We start from the raw sequence: 22,568 nt of genomic DNA on the forward strand, positions 1-22,568 counted from the left end.
TTTGGGTAAAGGGTATGAGAGATCTTTGTAACATTTATTCCTTGAAATCTTTCCATTTGAAATCATTTTGAAATAAACAGTTTTTAAAATACCATCCGCTGGCTGGTACCCTCTACCTTGCTCCTGGCTGTTCCTGGCTGCTCCCAGCTAGCTTGGCATATGGCAAAGAGAAACGGAGAAAAGGACACAATAGGAAGGAATTATTCTGTCAGATGCCAGGTTTATTTTCACCACGGTTACACAGCCTAGACATTAAAATGTTTGCATCTACTGGTTGGGCAACAACCATATCCACTAGGAGCTAAAACACATATATTTTATATACTTACGTATATTCCAGTCAGAAGGCTTTAATTAAAACAGCCAAAAAAGTAAATGATAAAAATAGTTATTCTGCAAGAAACTGTCTAAAATAAATGAGTAATATAGCCAAGAATAGGCTGTCTCTTCACAGTCCCATCTGCTTCCCTCTCCCAGGTACACATCCCAGGAGGATGGATGTTTATATCTGCATGCCTAGTATTAAACTCAAAAGATACTTAGTGGGCACATTAACACAAGGCATGCTACCAAGAAATCCTAAAACAGGATCACAGAATCTTAAGACAGAAGTAAACAAACCCTAGAGCACAGCAAGTCCAACCTTGTTCTACAACTAGGAAAATGAAGCCAAGAGAGCATCCTCCCAAAGTCAGCCAGCTGTGGGTCAAGTGAAGACACAGGCAGGCCACCAGAGCTCTTGCCCACTGACAGCTCCTACACCCCTTGAGGAAGCACAGAGGAGTTCTGCTCCAGGGGTTTTAAGGATGATGAATGAGCTGGCTTTACCTGGCATTGGATGACATCAGGTAATGAATGAGTACAAAACTGACAAACCACTATAAAAGCATGCTGCAAATCTAACATGATGATTAACACTACCACTCAGGTGAGTAATTTCATTTCAGCTGCTATTACCACCTGTGCTATTTAAGAGCCAGTCTCTTTTGTAAAACCTCTTTTGTAAAACCACTTTCATCCTGAATTATTCCCAAATAGACTTGGCATTTTAAATAAGTTAACATAATGGCTGGACGCGGTGGCTCAGGCCTGTAATCCCAGCACTTTGGGAGGCTGAGGCAGGCAGAACATCTGCGTCAGGAGTTCGAGCCCAGCCTGGCCAACATGGTAAAACCCTGTCTCTACTAAAAAAAAACAAAAATTAGCCAGGAGTGGTGGTGGCGGGCACCTGTAATCCCAGCTACTCAAGAGGCTGAGGCAGGAGAATCGCTTGAACCCAGGTGGCAGAGGCTGCAGTGAGCTGAGATCATGCCACTGCACTCCAGCCTGGGTGACAGAACGAGACTCTATCTCATAAAAAAAAAAAAAAAAAGTTAACATAATATTATTTGACTTCGGTAAAAATCTCTAGACTGCATTACTGCTGGGAACTGGGGTAGCATAATCACCCCCTCCAGGTTCCACCCAATTGCCATAAAGTCTCAAGAAACCGAGAGCAAACCAAAGTCTACCATCCTCTTTGTCAATGGCAAAGCTGCAGTGCCTCGCCCTTCCCATTTCTAGTTGGCCTTGCCACCCGCCTCCAGACCTAGGGACAAAGAATGGTGAAAGGAAGGCAGGACACAGCTGAGGACAGGCTTCTCTTAAGGATAAGCTGGGGAGAGAGTTCAAGCACAAAGCCAGGCTTTGTGTGTTCTGATGCAGTGACCTCACACCTGGTAGATGTGGACCAATGGAGTGAGGCTCTCCCCGGTGCACCAATCAGATAACTCACCCCTATGGAAAGGAAGAAATGAGAGGGTGGAGACGGGCCCAGAAGAATGTGCCCCAATACTGCTCCCACCTGGTGTGCAGTCAACAATCCCCTGAATGTAGTCTAAAGCAAGAATGAGGGGACAGGAAGGTTACCCTCTACACAAGAAATGAGAAAACTTACAGGTTTTCTCTAATGGGGAACAGCGCTGCCACTGAGGGGTACATGGCCAAGCACAGCAGGCAAAAAAAGTGCCAGGTTAAAGCCAGTCCTGGCTCTACTAAGTCTAGTCTGTGGAACTATGGGCAAACCCCGCAAGCTCCTGGAGCATTCTTCATATTGAAAGTAATCACGTGTGTACACTGTGCACATATTGGCTGATACAGTCATCTCTCCCTCACTGTAAGTTCTTCTTAAGTAAACTCCATGTGTGGGTCTGCTTTTATAAAGGCAAAGTCCCCCTAAGTTGCCACCAGCTTGTCCCTCTGAATACACCTAGTGCCACCTTTATACGTTTTTTAAATTCATGTTCAGTCACATTCCTCAAAGGCTCTCAAGATATCACTGCCAATTGCCAAAGGGTCCGTAAGTATCCCTGCAAATATAGATAACGTTGACCAGGGTGGCAGCTGCTGGGGGATCTCTGAAGGCACCGCATTACACAGGAAGCGTGAGGGCACCGCACAAGGAGAGATCTGTGTCGGGAGGAAGTGACTCTTCCTGGCCAATAGGTTCTCAATGCTCCTCCCATCCCTGCAGATCACTACTAGCCACAAAGGGTGAAGACGCTGCAAAGCAACTCTCTAAACAGGGACTCTCATGTGCCCGGGTTCCACTAATAAACTGTAACTTATACAATACAAAAAAAAGATATTGTAATATTGGAACTATACACAGTTCCATCCCTTCACCCCACTGACGAGGCACTGGATTAGAAAGGCAAAACAGTGGTAGTGGTGGCTGTGGTGACAGTGAGCAGCAGGAAAGGAGACGGTGCCTTTCTGGAGGGAGTGGGTGCACAAGTGAAAGGAAACAGGTACTCAGCCAGGGACCCTGGCCTTCCTCACACCCCTGGATAGTGAAGATGACTCTACATGGGGTTTTTAATGAGACTTCAATCCTCGCACAGCAAGCATGCATCACCCGTCCCACGATTCTCAACCAATTTTGCTAGAAGTGACTCAGTCCATCTCGCAGCTCTGCTTCTTCTATAGGCACCAGCACAAAGCCAAGACTGACCAGAAATCCCACACCCTTCTTCCTGGGCCCTTCCACCCCCAACAGGTGGCTGGGTACACATGTCCTGGGAATGCCTTAATATGAACTGAAGGGTGTGGGCTGTGGAGTCAGGGCAGGTCGCACCTGACGATGACTTCCTGATTACTTATCTGCATGCCCCTGAGCAAATTACTTAACCTCTCGGAGCTCGTTTCTTCACTTGGAAAAAGAACTTTCAACAGTACTCTCCCTCACCAAGTAGCTGTGGGAATGACATCAGTGGATGTAAATCCCTTAACACCCTTATCCATAAATGAGCAAAACTATTTCACTAGATATTTCACTGGTGAGTCAATGAGTTTTTTTTTTTTTTTAAAAAGGAACAAAATAAAAATCCTACATAAAAAATTAGCTAAATGCTCAAAAACATCCCAAGAATGCCAAATGCCTTTTCACTTTCATTTTTATATACAAATCACCTCTCACTGCTGCAAATGAAGAATGTAAGAATGAAAACATGTCCCACAGGCCTCCATCTGTGTGTTCAGGACAGTAAGAGTTTGGGACGAAACTCATGATTCTAGCAGCAAACACTTTTTTCCTTTTTAAAGAAAGAAATATTGCATAGAACCCCACTGTGTAAAGCAGACTAAATGAGAAACTGCTTAATTAATAAAGGTAGAGGAGGGGGTCTCAAATGCCTGTCTGTACTCCCAAACCTAGTACCTGTGACACCTCCAAGAATCTCTATGGGCCTACAGAGCACCAGAAAAGCCCAGCACTAAAGCCGTTCCCAGCTTTGTGATTCTGGTTCTAACAAGTCTAGAAAGTTTTTGGGGGGTAAAAAATGGTTGCTAAAAAGACTGATTTGTACATTCTCTCTCAAGTATCTTTCAACCACGAGCCCCATCTTTTTTTTTTTTATTTGTTTATTTCTTTTTTTTTTGAGGCGGAGTCTCGCTCTGTCGCCCGGACTGGAGTGCAGTGGCCGGATCTCAGCTCACTGCAAGCTCCGCCTCCCGGGTTTACGCCATTCTCCTGCCTCAGCCTCCTGAGTAGCTGAGACTACAGGCGCCCGCCACCTCGCCCAGCTAGTTTTTGTATTTTTAGTAGAGACGGGGTTTCACCGTGTTAGCCAGGATGGTCTCGATCTCCTGACCTCGTGATCCGCCCGTCTCGGCCTCCCAAAGTGCTGGGATTACAGGCTTGAGCCACTGTGCCCGGCCTAACCGCAAGCCCCATCACCACTGCTGCCCGGGGTCTTTGCTACCTGACCACCAGGGGTGATTAAACCATTTCATCACCTGGCCCTAACCTAGCTGACTTACTGTCCCCACCTCACCATCCAGAGCCACCCACCTATCCTCTGCCTCAGCCAAACCCAAATTCACCCTTTCCCTTCCACATAACAGTTCCAAGTCTTCACACACGCCATTTCCTCTAATATGCTCCTGACTCCTTGAAAAGGTCCCCACCTCTGTGAAGCCTAATGCAGTCCCCCTATCCCCACCCTCAGAGCTCCTCACTCCTGGGCTTCAACATGACGCCGATCACAATGAACTGAAATTACATCTTTCACTCTCATACAGAGATGGCAAGACAACTGGTGCCACCTTAAGGGAAGACAAGTTAGCAATATTTATCAAATTTCAAACACAACAACAACTTCACCCAGCAATACACTTTTGGTGATTTTTCCTCCAAAGTTTAGGTGTAAAGGATCTTCATGTCAATGCTGTTTGTAAAACAAAAGATTGGAGACAACTTAAACTTCCATCAAGGCAGGATTGGTTAAAGTACATCCACACGGTGAAACACCTTCTAACTATGAAAAACAGTGAGTAAGCTCTATACATATACATATATAGAACCATGAAAACCACTCACCTAAAAACACATTTCCCCATACGCAAGGATTCCAGTCAAACATGGCCAGGCGTGGTGGCTAACGCCTGTAATCCCAGCACTTTGAGAGGCCGAGGTGGGCGGACCACTTGAGGTCAGGAGTTAGAGACCAGCCTGGCCAACATGGTGAAATCTCGCCTTTACTAAAATTTAAAAAATTAGCCAGGTGTGGTGGCGCAAGCCCGTAGTCCCAGCTACTCGGGAGGCTGAAGCAGGAGAATCGCTTGAACCCAGGAGGCGAAGGTTGCAGTGAGCGGAGATCACGCCACTGCACTCCAGACTGAGTAACAGAGACTCAGTCTCAAAAAAAAAGAAAATGTCAAACACTGAGAAAGAGATGCCTGGGGATCTTCTCTGCTTGTCCTTGTCATCCCAAATACCACTCTTGTTCTTAAGCAAAACTCCGCACATTTCCTACAGTCTTATGTACTAGACACTGTCACAAACAAATTCATTCTTTAGGATGGTTATTTTTTTGATAACACATAAGAACTTGCACTTACCTGCAAGTTCTCCAATTTGCACTCCGAATCAAGGTAAATACCTACAAGTTTCCTGTTTATTCCATCATGGAATGTGCTGCCTGCCATTCACTGCCTTTCACTCTCCAAGCCCCATACTTTTTCCATCTTTGTCTCTATTTTAGGTTCCATCACACCCCAACGTCTATAACCCTCTGTTCACTGGCAGTAACTATTGGTATAAACTATTTCTTCCTAGTGGCTGGGGCATGGGACATCCTGGGCAATTAAATATGCTGAATTCAAGACTGTTGCCATAGATAGATTTCAATTTTCAAAATATAGATTCAATTCAACTTTTACTTAATCTACATCATCTTTTTATGTATTAGGAGATAAGGAAGGACCATATAGTGTATGATAATTTACATAAAATATCCAGAATAAGCACATTCATGAGATAGGAAGCAGATTTGTGGTCACCAGGGGCTGGGGTGAGGGAGAAAGGGGAATGATGCTTAATGGGTACAGGTTTCCTCTGGAGTAATGAAAAAGTGTGAAACTAGAGTGGTGACTCTTGCACAACATGGTGAATGCACTTAATGTCACTGAACTGCATACTTTAAAAGGGTGACGTTTTATGTTATGTGTTGCTATAGTCTGGATGTGGTCTGTCTCCACCTAATCTCATGTCAAAATTTGATCCCCAATGTAGGAAGCAGGGCCTAATGAGAGGTGTTTAGGTCACGGGGGTAGATCCTGATGAATAGATTAATGCCCTCCCTGGCAAGCAGTTGGGGGGTGAGGGTAAGTAAATTCTCACTCGCCTAGTTCCTGAGAGCTAGTTGTTTGAAAGGGCCTGGTGCCTCTCCTCTCACTCTCATCCTTCCTCTCTCGCCCTGTGATCTCTGCACACAGATTCCCCTTCACCGGCCACCAGGAGTGGAAGTAGCCTGAGTCCCTTACCACATGCCCTATCTTGAACCTTTCAGCCACCAAAATTGGGAGCCAAATACACCTTTTCCCTTTACAAACTACCCAGCTTCAAATACTCCTTCAGCAACACAAAACAGACTAAAACATGTAGTATTTTAAGGCTGAGGCGGGTAGATCACTTCAGGTCAGGAATTCAAGACCAGCCTAGTGAACATAGTGAAACCCCATCTCTACTAAAAATACAAAAATTAGCCGGGCATGGTGGTTATGCCTGTAATCCCAGCTACTCGGGAGGCTGAGGCAGGAGAATCGCTTGAATCCGGGAGGCAGAGGTTGCAGTGAGCTGAGATCACGACACTGCACTTTAGCCTGGCTCAAAAAAAAAAAAAAAAAAAAAAAAAGTGCACTTTACTATAGCTTTTTGAAAAGTAACTAACTTAAGACTGGAAAAAATATGTTAAGACACTATTTCTAATACATTAATGTAAATATAAGGGATACCTAAATAAAGCTTAAGGGATCTGTCTCCTATAAACAGACAAAAAATAAAATCTAACTTGTTGGTAAGTTTCCTACATAAACACACAGAAAAAGATACTGAGGAACAATAATGAGAAGCCATTATTTAACCTATTAAATTAGCAACAATTTTCTTAAGATTACCCAATGCTGATGAGTATATTTATCTATAGCTGATGGGAAAAAAAACTCAAGTAACCTTTCTGGAAAACATGTGATGAAGAGCCTTAAAAATGTTCAGACTAGGCTGGGCGCAGTGGCTCACGCCTGTAATCCCAGCACTTTGGGAGGCCAAGGCAGGCAGACCACGAGGTCAGGAGTTAAAGACCAGCCTGGCCAACATAGTGAAACCCCACTCTACTAAAAACACAAAAAAAAATTAGCCAGGCGTGGTGGTGGGCGCCTGTAGTCCTAGCTACTTGGGAGGCTGAGGCAGGAGAACTGCTTGAACCCAGAAGGTGGAGGCTGCAGTGAGCCGAGATCGTGCCACTGCACTCCAACCTGAGCAACACAGACAGCCTCTGTCTTAAAAAAAAAAAAAAGAAAATTGTTCAGACTACATCTAAAAAAACACAGCACTCAGACCCTTGGGCCTTTCTGGGAATCTATCCTAAGGCAATTTTCTAAAATACATACAAAGCTTTTCGCAAAGACATTAATCACATTATTATTTACCATGGCAAAAAAAACAGAACAAAGAACTGCTTAAGAATCCATGCAATGCAGTATTATAAAGCCACTGCAAATATTTATAAAATATTTAATGATCTGAAAAGCCACTTATGCTATAAAGTGGAAAAGGCAGAAGAAAAAAGTGCATTTACAGTGTAATCTCAACCATATTTAAAAAGTAAACAGGAAAAAAGACAAGAAGGAAGCAAATCAAAATGTTATTAGAGATTGAATCCAATGGTAGTAATTTCTTTTTTTTTTAAGTTATCAAATATTCTACAGAGTTCAATATACTTTTTATAATCAGGATAATAACAACTAAGCAAAATCAAGAAGTGGCAGAGATGATTTTGTGTTTCTACAGTAGCATCAATACCTACTTTAATTGTCTAGCAGTACTAGAATGAAGAAGGCACAGAAACTGAGCTAAATTATTGGTCACAAGGCCAGGAACAACGGCTCACACCTGTAATCCCAGCACTTTGGGAGGCCAAGGCAGGAGGATTGCTTGAGTCCAGGATTTTAAAACCCGCCTGGGCAACATAGCGAGATCATATACTGACATAAGAAAAAATAATAATTTTAAAATTAAAAAAAAGAAAAAAAGACATTTTAAAAAAAATAAATTGCTGGTCACAAATGTTGGAGAGCTTGGCTGCTGCAGTTTTGTTTTTTGTTTGTTAGTAAGTACCTGTGGGAGAAGAGCATACAAAAACTCCCTATACTATTTCTGCAACTCTTCTATAAGTCTTACATTATCTCAAAATTACATACTTAAAATAAATAAATCCGGCCAGGCGCAATGGCTCACACGTGTAATCCCAGCACTTTGGGAGGCCAAGGTGGGCCTGAGGTTGAGAGTTCGAGACCAGCCTGGACAACATGGTGAAATCCTGTCTCTACTAAAAATATAAAAATTAGCCGGGCGTGGTGCCGCATGTAATCCCAGCTACTTGGGAGGCTGAGGCAGGAGAATCGCTTGAACCCAGAAGGCGGAGGTTGCAGTGAGCTGAGATCATGCCATTGCACTCCAGTCTGGGCAACAAGAGTGAAACTCCGTCTCAAAAAAATGAAATTAAATAAGCCCTTTTTATAAAAAATGTTTTATTTAAAAGGACATGAGCCTGTAACACAGCCTCAGGAGGTCCTGATGACATGTGCCCCTAAAATAAAAAAATCCTTGATAGATCACTCAATTTATCTTTCTCTAAAAACAAAATGCAGATGAGTAATTTCCTGGACAATAACAAAGCACTTGGCTCACTACAACCTCCGCCTCCCGGATTCAAGCAATTCTCCTACCTCAGCTTTCTGAGTAGCTGGGATTACAGGTGCACGCCACCACGTCCAGGTAATTTTTGTATTTTTTTAGTAGAGACAGGTCTCTCCATGTTGGTCAGGCTGGTCTCAAACTCCTGACCTCAGGTGATCCACGCACCTCGGCCTCCCAAAGTGCTGGGATTACAGGCATTAGTCACCGTGCCCGGCCTTTGCCCGGCCTTTTTTTTGACACAGAGTCTTGTTCTGTCACCCAGGCTAAAGTGCAATGGTGCAATCTCAGTTCACTACAACCTCTACCTCCTGGGTTCAAGTGATTCTCCTGCCTCAGCCTCCCAAGTAGCTGAGATTACAGGCACCCGCCACCACACCTGGCTAATTTTTGTATTTTTAATAGAGATAGGGTTTCACTTATTTGGCCAGGCTGGTCTCCAACGCCTGACCTTGTGATCCGCCCACCTTGGCCTCCCAAAGTGCTGGGATTACAGGCATGAGCCACCGCACCTGGCCTCCTCATGAATTTTTTAAAAGGCCTTCCCTGGGCCAGGCACGGTGGCTCACTCCTATAATCCCAGCACTTTGGGAGGCCAAGGCGGGTGGATTACCCGAGGTCAGGAGTTCGAGACCAGCCTGCCCAACATGGTGAAACCCTGTCTCTACTAAAAATACAAAAATTAGCTAGGCATGGTAGTGGGCACCTGTAATCCCAGCAACTTGGAAGGCTGAGGCAGGAGAATCGCTTGAATCCAGAGGCAGAGGTTGTAGTGAGCCAAGATCACGCCACTACGCCCCAGCCTGGGCAAAACAGAGGGAGACTCTAGCTCAAAAAAAGAAAGGGAAAGGGAAAGGAAAGGACAGAACCTCACAGGTCTGATTTTTGGTCAGTTTAGAAACCAACAATTTTTCTTCCAGCTCCATTTGTCTCATAAAACACCTTTAACTTTTCAGGGAGCCCTAGACCAGAGATCTTTTTCATTATAACCTTCATATAAACAGCAGTAGGCTGCTCTAATGGAAATGAACCTATTGTATATGCTAAGCCTAATGGGCTTACCTGAATTAAAACTCAAAGAAATCAAGCAATCTTCCTTTTTGCTGATGTCCTGTAATATAGACCAGCTCCCACTGTACCCTCTTTTTTTTTTTTGAGACGGAGTCTTGTCTGTCACCCAGGCTGGAGTGCAGTGAGCCAAGATCGCACCACTGCACTCCAGCCTGGGCAACAGATAAAGACTCCTTATCATAAAAAAGAAACCTAGTGATCTAGAAAAAATACGGGCGCCCGCCACCTCGCCCGGCTAGTTTTTGTATTTTTAGTAGAGACGGGGTTTCACCGTGTTCGCCAGGATAGTCTCGATCTTCTGACCTCGTGATCCACCCGTCTCGGCCTCCCAAAGTGCTGGGATTACAGGCTTGAGCCACCTGTAGTCCCAGCTACTCGGGAGGCTGAGGCAGGAGAATGGCGTAAACCCAGGAGGCGGAGCTTGCAGTGAGCTGAGATCCGGCCACTGCACTCCAGTCCGGGCGACAGAGCGAGACTCCGCCTCAAAAAAAAAAAAAAGAAAAAACACGGGCCTTGGAGTTGGAATCTTAGAACTGAATCCTGGCTCTGTCAACTCACTAGGTAATTCTGATTTCCGTTTTTTTGTTTTTTTATTTTCTTAGCCGAGCTGAAGAGAACAGTAGGTAACTTTGGACAAGTTACTTAGCATTACCCATCCTGGGCCTCAGCGTCCTTATCCTCCTCAACTATAAAATGGGAACATAATACCTACCTGGCAGGGTGGCTGTGAGATTAAATCAAGGACCCTACGCAGTATGCATGAGAGTCCCTTAACAATGACTCCCACAGAGTGCAATTATGAAACACAGACTTTTTCTCCCTCTAAACCCATTTCCTTCCCTTCCCATTAGCCTCTTTCCCCCCCCCCCACCCCACTTCTCTGCCCTGTGTCTTTCTTTGGTTAAGATCTACAAGGACCTCACCTCACCCCACTCCTACTCTTCATTGTTCCTCCGTGGTTCTTCTAGTAGCAATTAGCTTTGGGGCTCCCCAGTAAGCACACCACCCCCCTCCCCAGCACCTGTTCTAACAACTTCCCTTGCTCACCTGCTACCCATCTCCATCCACCAGGGTGAAAAATACAGTTATCTGAGTTTGCTGGTTGCATGGATTTTGGAAATACAAGGTGTTTACTGCATTCATACTCTATTTCAATCTTACCACCCTCTCCAAATACTACTACTATCGTTTACTAACCTCAAGGGCCCACCCTGACCTGCTTGGGTTTATTTTTATACCTGACTCTTAATTACTCACGTATCTGCTGAATGCTCACTAGGCACTAGAGAGGCAAAGCAGAGTCAGACGCACTCTGCTACGGGCTCTTAAAGAGAAAGAACTAATCCTCCTCACTCCCAGGCTTGGAGTGGGAAGGAGGAGGAGGGAACAGGGAAGGAGGCAAGAGTTCCACATTTTGCTCTTGAAACTTCTGAACTGTCTGACACTTACTGTAAGAATGCAGTCTTGGCTGGGCACAGTGGCTCATGCCTGTAATCCCAGCACTTTGGGAGGCCGAGGCAGGAGGATCACGATGTCAGGAGATCAAGACCATCCTGGTTAATACGGTGAAACCCCATCTCTAATAAAAATACAAAAAATTAGCCAGGCAAGGCAGCGTGCACCTGCAGTCCCAGCTACTTGGGAGGCTGAGGCAGGAGGATCGCTTGAACCCAGGAGGCGGAGCTTGTAGTGAGCCAAGATCGCACCACTGCTCTCCAACCTGGGCAACAGAGCAAGACTCTGTCGAAGAAGAAGAAAGAAGAAAGAAGAAAGAAGGAAGAAGAAGAAGGAGGAAGGAGGAAGGAGGAAGGAGGAAGGAGGAAGAAGAAGGAGGAGGAGGAGGAGGAGGAGGAGGAGGAGAAGAAGAATGTAGTCTTGTCATTCTTATATTAACAAAAACAAATAACTCAAAATAATAAAAGCCAAAAAATACCAAACTATAATCGAAGGTGACCTATGTTAAACTAGCAGCTGGAAAGCCTCAGAGAGGCAATGTTTATGGCAACCTTGAGATGTCACATAAGTTTCATTTGCAAGAAAAAAAAAGGGCACTAGACTCACAGCATGAGTAAAGGCAGACAAGTATGAAAGTCCACTGAGTGTTCTGGGAATGACAAATAGTTTGCTGTGGCTGGAAAACAAGGTGTAATTTGGGAAGTCTTTCAAAGACACTCCAAATAAATCACTTGAAGTATTTAATGAACCATCTTCATCCTTACTAAGAGACCTCAAAGTAAGTAAGAAACTTAAAATTCAGGGCCCACGTTGAAAACTTGGTCTCTAACAACAGTGGGAACCCTCTGCTCTGAATGACTGGGGTTCGCGCGGCATGATCACACCTGAACTCTATAAGGCAGCTCAGCAGTACGGAAGATGGACAGAGGGACGCAGAACCTGGAAGAGGACTGGTCATGACAGCAACAACCAAAGCAAGAGACAATGACAGCCTGATCAAAGCAGAGGTAATGGAGGGAAAGGTCAGGGTCAGGACACAGATATGTTAGCAGCAGCATCAACAGGTCTGGAAGCAGGGGGGGCTTGTAGAAGAGGAAGTTAAAGATGACTCAGGTTAATCGTTTGACTAGTTAGAAAATGAGGTCATTAACAGAATCAGGGCACGGCAGAGGAGGCACTAAACTGAGAGGAAGATGATGGATTTGGTTTAAGACACATTTAATTTGATGTTATCAGAACACTGGATATCTACAGCTGGTAAGGGTTTAGTTTTCACTGGTACATGGGTCATAGCTGAAGCCACGGGAGGCTAAACCAAGAGACTAATATCATGGATGCCACAGGAGCCAAGAAGAAAAGTGTTTCAAGGGAAGAAAAGGAGATCAGTGGCTGCCAAAGGCCACACAGAGAGGTCAAATGACCTAAGGATTGAAAATACGCATTAAACAGAACTCAGCACACACAAGTTACACATAATCTTGAAAAGTAGTGAAGAAAAAAAGTCAGTCTGCTGGCCGGGCACAGTGGCTCACGCCTGTAATCCTATCACTTTGGGAGGCTGACGCCGGAGGATCACTTGAGCCCAGTGGCTAGAGGCCAGCCTGGGCAACATGGTGAAATCTCATCTCTACAAAAAATACAAAATTACCCAGGCGTGGTGATGCATGCGTGTAGTTCCAGCTACTCAGGAGGCTGAGGTGGGAGGATCGTATGAGCCCCAGGAGATAGAGGTTGCAGTGAGACATGATTACTCCACTGCACATCAACCTGTGCGACAGAGTAAGACCCCATCTCAAAAAAAAAAAAAAAAAAAAAGGCCATCTGCAATGGGCTGTAGAATGAATGACAGGGGGAAAGGAGAGGTGGAAGGTTGAAAAAGTAGAGGAAGAGAGGGCTGGGCACAGCAGCTCACACCTGTAATCCCAGCACTTTGGGAGGCTGAGGCAGGCAGATCACAAGGTCAGGAGATTGAGATCATCCTGGCTAACATGGTGAAACCCTGTCTCTACTAAAAAATACAAAGAATTAGCCGAGTGTGGTGGCGGGTGCCTGTAGTCCCAGCTACTCGGGAGGCTGAGGCAGGAGAATGGTGTGAATCCGGGAGGCAGAGCTAGGAGTGAGCCAAGATCATGCTACTGCACTCCAGCCTGGGGAACAGAGACTCTGCCTCAAAAAAAAAAAAAAGTAGAGGCAGAGAGTGGCAACCACACTTTTAGGAATTCCTATCCTTTCAACACAGCCTATGCCATCACATCTTCCTTGGCTTAGACAGATATGTTTGACAATGCAACTACTTAAGATCTTCAACATCCTTCTCCTGCCCAGGGCCAACTACCTTCATCTCAACAGTGCCACAACTGTTCACCTACCTACAGAGATAGCCACGTCCCATATTTCATCAGCACATGGCCCATCTCCTGTCATCTCTTCCTATCAATTTACCTGTTATCGCTTCCATTCCTACCAAATCCAAATTACCAACTGATTAAAACTTTCTACTACTCCCAATCGCCAGGCTACAGGCTTCCAAAATCAGCTTGTGCTTTTCCTTCTTCCTCATCTCTTAACTCTGGAATCAGTTTTAAGTGACAACTCCCTTGCCCAGGTCTTCCTCTCAACCACTAATTACACATGCAAGAACAGGCAGGCCCTTGTCACATCCACACAGGCATGGTGTAACATCTGGTTTCTTGCATCTAACCTACACACAGCAGATTGAGTTTCCTTTAAGGAAAAATCATCCAACAAAAGAAAGCCAAACTCCCTAGGGTAGTAGTGGAGACCCTCCATCATCTAGCCACAAACTACCTTGAAAGCCTTCTCTCCAACTGCTTCTTCAAACCCTTCTCTTCCAAAACTTCTATCCATGCTAGAGAGCCTAGTTTACTCCCTCCCTAAAGCTCCCTTTGAACACACAAGACCTCAACAACATCCCTACCACAATTTAATTGCCCACTATGCCTAGACTCTTGGGATACATGAACAAATGAGAGATTCCCTAGCTTTACAGAGCTAACATTTTAGCAGGAGACAACAAAATAATGACCTCATTAATAACATTGAGTATATAAAATGTTAAAAAATTGTACAAAAAGAGGTAAAGCAGCATGTGAGGGACTGGAAGTGCTGAAGTGGCATCACCATTTTAAACAGGGTGGTGATGACAGGCCCCACTGGAAAAGTGACTCTTGAGGCTTAAAAGGTTTAGTCAAGCAGATTCTCAGGGAGAGCACGGTCCAAGCAGAGGCAGGGAGCCAGGCCAAAGGCCTGGAGCAGGAACATGCCCAAAAGATCTGAAGAGCAGTAAGAAGGCCAAGGGAGCTGCAGCAAAGCCAGTGAGAGCCAAAGGAGCCGAGCTAGAGGGGAGATGTGACCCGTCATCTCACAAACCAGCTTGGATGTCAAGCAGGCAGCTGGAGACTAAAGAATCGGAGCTGAGGAGAGAGCTGAGGAGAGAGATGTTGGGTTATACGTGTCCGGATTAAGACACTAAGTTCGAGGCCTAGAGTGTTCCGGCTATGAGACGAGAAACATCCTGCACTACAGGAGGAAAATGAAGAACACACCTTAGTGTCTCAGCGGCCAAGTGACGAAAGGCTGAACTGCAGACGGGGTACTCAACTTGTCTGATGCTACTAACAGATCCAATAAGATGGGGAATGAGAGCTAACCACTGGATTTAGCAACACTGGTGGGAGGGACCTTGATAAGTGAGATTAAGAGAGAATAATGCCAGGTGTGGGGGTTCACACCTATAATCCCAGCATTTTGGGAGGCCTAAGCAGGGGGATCCCTTGAGCTCAGGAGTTCGAGGCTGCTGTGAACTATGGTCACTCCACTGCACTCTAGCCTGGGCGACAGAGCGAGAGCCTATGTCTAAAATTAATGAGCAAAAGGGAAAGTGAAGAATTAGAGACCGAGTACAGGCCACTCTTTCCTGGGGTTTTGTTGCAAAGGGGAACAGAGAAATAGAGCAGTAACTGGCCAGGAAAGTAGGAGTTACGGTTTCAGATTAAAAAAAAGAATCATGTTTGTGTACCGTATGTATATATGTGCATAGGTATGCATATAAAGCCCTAGAAAGTCCTACGCACCCAACAAACATTTATTTCCTTCACTCTCACTTCACACTTATCATTTCCTATTATCTTTGTTGCTATATATCTGACCTTTGTAACTGTCTACAAGAAACTTTCACTTAAAAGGCCTTTTCTTTGTCCCAGTGTCAAACTCTTCTTTATCCTTCAAGACTCAAATATCCCCTCCTGGGAACACTTCCCTGACTCTTCTCAGCCAATCTCTCTCAGGTCAGTACCTATGCAATCTTTGCAATCTTTGTACCAATGCCCCTTTGCATCAACACATTCTTCTACTATCACCTGTATCACAATCTCTTGTATTTTCAGAGTCTGTTGTCTTATCTTCCCCACTAAACTGACTCCCAGAGGGCAGGGGCAGTATTAAATATTACCCTGGAAGTGTAACGGGTATGAGCACTGACTCGCTGTGTGACCTTGGGAAGTTGCCTAACCTCTCAGTGCACTGAATGTCAGCTATAAAACGTGAAATCAAAACTGCCTTTAAGCCAGACACAGTGGTTCACGCCTATAATCCCAGCACTTTGGGAGGCCCAGATGGGTGGATTATCTGAGGTCAGGAGTTCAAGATCAGCCTGGCCAACATGGCGAAACCCCATCTCTACTAAAAATACAAAAATTATTCAGGCGTGGTGGTGCGCACCTGTAGTCCCAGCTACTCAGGAGGCTGAGGCAGGAGAATCGCTTGAACCCAGGAGGTGGAGACCGCAGTGAACCGAGATCATACCATTGCACTCCAGCTTAGGTGACAGAGCAAGACTCTGTCTCAAAAATGAAAAAAAAAAAAAAAAAAAAAAACTGCCTCTACCTCCTGGAGTTGTTTGGGATGGGAAATGGGTTAATAGATGGAAGATGCCTGGCATACAAAAAGCAATATATATACATACATATACATACACACACACACACACACACACATACATATTAACTATTATATTCTTATATTGTAACCACAGCACCTAGGGTTGTAAACTTCATAGCAAGAAGTCAATACATTATTTCATGATTATTTGGCCTAGTATAGTGGCTCACTCCTGTAATCCTAGCACTTTGGGAGGCTGAGGCAAGAGGACTGCTTGAGGTCAGAAGTTCAAGACTAGGCTGGGAAACAAAGCAACCCCCACTCACTACAAAAAATAAAAATAAAACAGTTAGCTGGGCATGGTGGCATGGGCCTGCAGTCCCAGCTACTGAGGAGGCTGAGGTGGCAAGACTGCTTGAGACCAGGAGATTGAGGCTGCTGTGAGCTGTGACTGAGGTGCTGCACCCCAGCCTGGACAACAGAGTAAGACCCTGTCTCAAAAAATAAATATACAATAAAAATAAAAACGAGTAACAAAAACTCTGGCTTAATCTACTTATTTCTTTATACTACATTAATTTTGCTGACATTTTGGTTTTATCAGGTGATTTGAACCATATCATACACTAATTTTTTCAGAAGCTATTCAAGTCATTTCTTGAAAGGTAATTTTTTCTCCAGACTATCTCTAATGCTGTGACTGACATACAAAACCTCTGGGTACCACTGAACCTTTCCCTGCCATCTCCCTGCACCAAGTCTTCTTCCTACCTCTCAGACCTTGGGGTACAATGCAATGCTGTGGGTGAATAAGTAGATGACATGCCATGCGAGTGGCTAAAGTTCAGTTCTGATTCTGCCTCCATTATAAGGGCCACTCATGGTAATTGATATTAACAAAATAAGGCCAGGTGCGGTGGCTCCCACCTGTAATCCCAGAACTTTGGGAGGCCAAGGCAGGCGGATCACCTGAGGTCTGGAGTTCGAGACCAGCCTGACTAACGTGGTGAAACCCTACCTCTACTAAAAAATACAAAAATTAGCCAGGTATGGTGGCGGATGCCTGTAATCCCAGCTACTTAGGAGGCTGAGGCAGGAGAATCACTTGAACCTGGGAGGCAGGGGTTGCAGTGAGCCGAGATCGTGCCACTGCACTCCAGCCTAGGTGAAAGAGCAAGACGCCGTCTCAAAAAAAAAAACAGAAAAAAGAAAAGAAACCTTAGCAGGCAATTCAATTTCTAAGCAACTAAAAAAGAACTCAATTTTGCACACAATTTTCATACTAAGCAACAGCTCACTCAATACTAAGTAACAATTTCTCAGCAAAATAGTGGGAATCTCTAACATGTCACACCACTTAAGAATCCATGGGAATGCAACCAAAAATGATTTAATCAAATTCAGTGAAAGTATGCTAGCTCTTCCTGTAATTCTATACTGCAACTATAAATCTTTTTAAACTGGTTCTGAATGTGAAGGTCAAGAGGGATAGTATAAGCGAAATTCCCCATGCTCCCTATGCCCCACCACTATCTCTCTAAGCAAACAAAACACAGGTGGAGGACTCTCCTGATCTTCCTTCCCATGAGGCAGCACCAAAAGAGCACAGGCTCCGGAGTAGAGCACTTTGGGTCTAAATGCCAACTCCACCATTTGTCAACTAGGAATCCTAGAGCAGGTCTGTCCATCTCCCACTCTGGCAGGAACAGCCATAGTGGAACCTAGCAGAGTTGGTGGAGCTTAATGATACTGAATGACTAAGAAAAAGTAGGTCAGGCGCAGAGGCTCACGCCTATAATACCAGAACTTTGGGAGGCCGAGGCGACTGGATCACCTGAGGTCAGGAGTTCGAGACCAGCCTGGCCAACCTGGTGAAACCCCATCTCTACTAAAAATACAACAACAACAAAAAAAAACTAGCGGAGAGTGATGGCAGATGCCTGTAATCCCAGCTACTCAGGAGGCTAAGGCTGGAGAATCATTTGAATCCAGGAGGCAGAGGTTGTAGTGATCCAAGACTGCGCCACTGCACTCCAGCCTGGATGACAGAGCGAGACTCCATCTCAAAAAAAAAAGAAAGAGAGAAAAAAAAAAGTAATGAGTGAAAAATAGCCAGCACATCAAAGATGCTTAATAAGTGGTAGTCTTTATCACATTACGCCACTTTCAAGTCTTATTAGAGTTGAAGATTTAAAAAGAAGATATTAAAAAGGCTCAAACTTATGCCAACTAATACCCTTAAAAGTAAAAATGTTAAGTCAGCAAGAAATGGAGAGGAAATAATTTCCTGGAATAAAGAGCTGGGATCCCAGGGTAAAGACCCTCCACCTATAAGACACCAGCCAGGCAATAGTTTCCTTATCTTTGGGGGACAGGGCCTACCCCACCCAAGCTCCTAACCCTGGGATACCTACAGATGAACTACTGTGTCAAGTGACACAAAAAGGACAATCCTATTCACATCAACTATGGCCACCCCCTGTGTACTTAAATAACTGAGATCTAGGTGACAAAAACTTTGACTTGCAATATACCTCAGAAAAAATGCACATGGGGTTCATGAAGCCAACTACTTTACAGTTCATTACTCAAAGGTGGTCATTCCCATGATGCTCTACTGACTGTCAACTAAAATGAAACCTGAATACAAGGGTGCTGGGCTACCTCAGTCAATAACAAAATTCTGTCCAAGGGTCCTAAAGCAATGCTGTAAGTTTCCCAAGGGGAGGAATGTGTGTCTTGTTCATCTGTACATGCCCTAGGCCCTGGTATATGGTGGCTACTGAAAATTCACTTGTAAGATCTGTACACCCATATTCACAGCAGTATTATTCACAATAGCCAAAGGGTGGAAGCAACCCAGGTATCCACTGAAGGATGAAAGGATATACAAAATGTAGCACATACACACAATGGAATTCAGCCTTCGAAAGGAAGGAAGCTCTGACACACGCCATGACATGGATGAAACTTGAGAACACTGTACCATGTGAAATACGCCAGTCACAACAGGCCAAATACTGCATGACTCCACTTATATGAACTACCTAAAGTAGTCAAATTCATAGAAAGAGAAACTAAAGTTGGGTGGGGGAGAAACTGAAAAAAGAGGGGTATAGGTTGTTTTGGGAAAAAAATCTTTGGAGATAGATGGTGGTGATGGCTGCAAAACAATGTAATGTTCTTAATGTCACTGAACAGCACACTTAAAAATGGTTAAAATGCCAAATTTTAATTACGTATATTTTACTACAATTAAAAAAACACAACTTAAAAAGTATATTGAGGCCGGACATGGTGGCTCATGCCTGTAATTCCAGCACTTTGGGAGGCGGAAGCGGGTAGATCACCTGAGGTCAGGAGATCGAGACCAGCCTGACCAACATGGTGAAACCCCATCTCTACTAAAAACACAAAATATAGCCGGGCATGGTGGCGCATGCCTATAATCCCAGCTACTCAGGAGGCTGAGGCAGGAGAATCACTTGAACCCGGGAAGCAGAAGTTGCAGTGAGCTGAACTGCACCACTGCACTCCAGCCTGGGCAACAGGCACTAAATGTTATACCTCATACCTCTAGATTATTATTTAGATAATTCCTATCCCCAAATTTCATAGTTGAGGAAATTGGAACTGAGACCTTAAATGATTTGCCACAATTCATACTTTGTAATACATATGTTAAAATATATAGACTCAGCTGTACATGGTGGCTCACGCCTGTAATCCCAGCACTTTGGGAGGCTGAGGAGGACGGATCACTTGAGCTCAGGAGTTCAAGACCAGCCTGGGAAACATGGTGAGACCTCATCTGCACAAAAAATTAACCAGGCATGGTGGCGCACACCTGTAGTCCCAGCTATTTGGGAGGCTAAGGTGGGCGGGCTGCTTAAGCCCAGGAGGTCGAGGCTGCAGTGAGCCATGAATGTGCCACTGCACTCCAGCCTAGGAAACAAAGCAAGACTCTGTCTCAAAAAAAATAGTAATAATAAAACACATACACTATACGTACAGCATATACTGTACGGTGCTGCTCAGCATTAATGGTGTACTTTATCCAGCTGGCTGTAAGCTCCATATCTCAGGACCTACACACTACCCACAGGCCCTTTGAATGTTTCGAAAATTCCGCAGGCCTTAAGGTCTGTATCACGAAAGATACAGCTATGTCCCTTTCTCTATTATACCACTAACTTGGCAGGGGTAAAATGGGTGAAACTGAGGAGAACAGCTCCACCCCTCGAGGTGTTCAACCACAGGCTGGGTGATCCAGTACTCACTAAGGACTTACTATGTGCCAAGAGCTGGGGCAGATAAGGGGTTCAGACAATTTGGTCTTTGAGGGAGCTGTGTCTACCGCAATAGATAGATAAGGCTCAGAAATAATTACAAGAGCAAAAAGACAAATGCTTAACAAAGAGATGTGGATACACATATTTAAGGGAGTACTGAAAGTATCTATCGGTCTAGAAAACGTGGAAGGTATCTTCAGCAGAGTTCAGAGCATGTAGAATAGCAGCCTCAGTGTCAAAAGATCCCGACCATTCCTGACCTTGCCATCACCTGCGCAAGGGACCTCTGTAAATCCCTCTCTGTTTCTCCATATATAAACCTACACCTGGATGAGACGTTTCTCCTACAATCACCCAGCTCTCTAAGTGTATTAGAGATGCCTAGGTTCAAAGTCAGATGCCTAGGTTCAAATCTTAACATTGTTAAAAAGTCGCTTGACCTTGAGCTGGAGAATTAATTGCTCCGTGCCTCGGTCTCCCCACTTCCGAACAGAGGATTGGTGTGATCATTAAATACTACTGCACGCCAATCACTTCGCGCAGGGCCTTGCCAAGTAGTAAGCCCTCAATAAACGATAGTTATTGTCCGGAGGAGCTGCAGGAGGCAAACACCAGATGCAAGGGTTGTGCCTACAGCGCTCCCAGGGCCCTCCCAGGCCTGAGCCATCATCCCTGGGGGGATGGGAGCACAGGGCCGGGGCTGCACACTCTGCACGCATGTGTCACCGGCCAGGCTCCGCACGCGCCTCTCCCCGCCATGGGGAGAGTAGCGATGGTTCAGCAGCCCCGGGGCCCATTCTCACCCCTCCGGTAGGGCACCCCAGGAGGGAAAGGGGCTCCATTCCCACTTACCATGCTGGCCGGGGAGGGGGCGGCTCAGATGAGCTGGTTCTTGGGCTTCGGACACGTCCCGCTCCCACAGTTCAGGTCATGGTCCCGGCAGACTCGGGAAGTCCCCCACCCATGCAAAGACAACCCCTTCCCCACCGGGCCCCGAGGGGACCCTCTAAAAAGGGCAGGGCCGCCCAGGTCGCCTCATCGGGGGCCCCTGAGACAATTCATCCAGACCCACCCGCCCCTCCCCAAGGAGACTGAAAAAGCAGGAAATGAGACTCGGATGCCGGCGAGGAGGGCGGTGGCTCGGGACCCCCGCCCGGGCCCGACCCCCGCGGGGGAAGCTGCGGGCCCAGGCAGGGACTCCCCGGCCTCCGCGGGCAGAGGTGGCGGCGGGCCCGGCCCCGAGGCTGAAGGGGCGGAGGCTGACGGGCCTCGACTGCGCGGCCCAGGCGGCCGGCTCAGGGGAGAGGCCCGGGGACCCGCGCTGTCCTAGCAGCCTCAGCCCACACGGCCGCTGCCGCCGCCCCCCAGAGCATCCCTGCTAGCACCCGCCCTGGAGCCGCCAGCTAGTACCGCGCGGCCGCCCCCGACCAACAGCCCCAACGCGCCGGAAGTGGCGAGCGCCGGGAGGCCCCACAGCGCGGCCGCCGGGCTGCGGCGCTGGAACCGGACCAATCCGGAATCGAGCGGGGCGAGCGGGAGGAGCGGGCGGAGGGCGGGGCCGCACCTGACGGCTCCCACAGGCCCCGCCTTCTTGCCACGCCCTCTCTTGCCCCGCCCGCTGCGCCCACCGCCCGTCTGTCCACGCGGGCCGGCAGCCATCTTGGTAAAGGGAACCCGGGCTGCCATTTTAGTAAAGGCGTGGTTTCTGTTTCGCTTTTTTCGCCCATTCATTCCGCAAAGCTTTAGTGAGTGTCTTTTACGTACGGAGCATCGAGCTGGCAGCGTGGCGACACGCGGCCTCATGGAGCTTACATTCATGCAGTCCACACACTCTTGCCCGACTATATTCCAGGTGCTGCTGTGGGTGCTAGGACCGGGGAGATAAACGTAACTTCAATAGTCAAGGTGCTGAGGGGGGCAGAGAATGTGTTGGATTCCTGTTCCTATCCTCCAACCCACATTACTTATGAAAGTGCGCATCTTTATTTTGTTTGTTTTATTTTTAGGGAGAGGATCTTGCTCTGTTGCCCATGCTGGAGTGCGGTAGCACAATCATGCCTCACTGCAGCGCAAGCTCCTGGCGCGCCACCATGCCTAGCTAAATTATTTTATTTTTT

The 22,568-nt window shown here is 46.1% G+C and overlaps 1 protein-coding gene across 4 annotated transcripts in view; it reads right to left on the reverse strand.

Annotated features, from left to right (window-relative positions):
* XPO6 (exportin 6) overlaps nucleotides 1-21,969 on the reverse strand; it is a 117,217-nt gene extending 95,248 nt beyond the window's left edge. For 3 of the 4 annotated variants that reach the window (XM_023192950.2, XM_023192949.3, XM_023192952.2), the window contains exon 1: nucleotides 21,304-21,969. In XM_023192950.2, coding sequence (XP_023048718.1) covers nucleotides 21,304-21,306 — 3 coding nt within the window. In that variant the 5' untranslated portion in view covers nucleotides 21,307-21,969. The remainder of the gene's footprint in view (nucleotides 1-21,303) is intronic. The other variant, XM_023192951.2, reaches the window with a different exon arrangement.
* Nucleotides 21,970-22,568: the final 599 nt, after the last annotated feature.

Source organism: Piliocolobus tephrosceles, chromosome 17 (assembly GCF_002776525.5).
Source record: "Piliocolobus tephrosceles isolate RC106 chromosome 17, ASM277652v3, whole genome shotgun sequence".
NCBI classification, from domain to species: Eukaryota; Metazoa; Chordata; class Mammalia; order Primates; family Cercopithecidae; genus Piliocolobus; species Piliocolobus tephrosceles.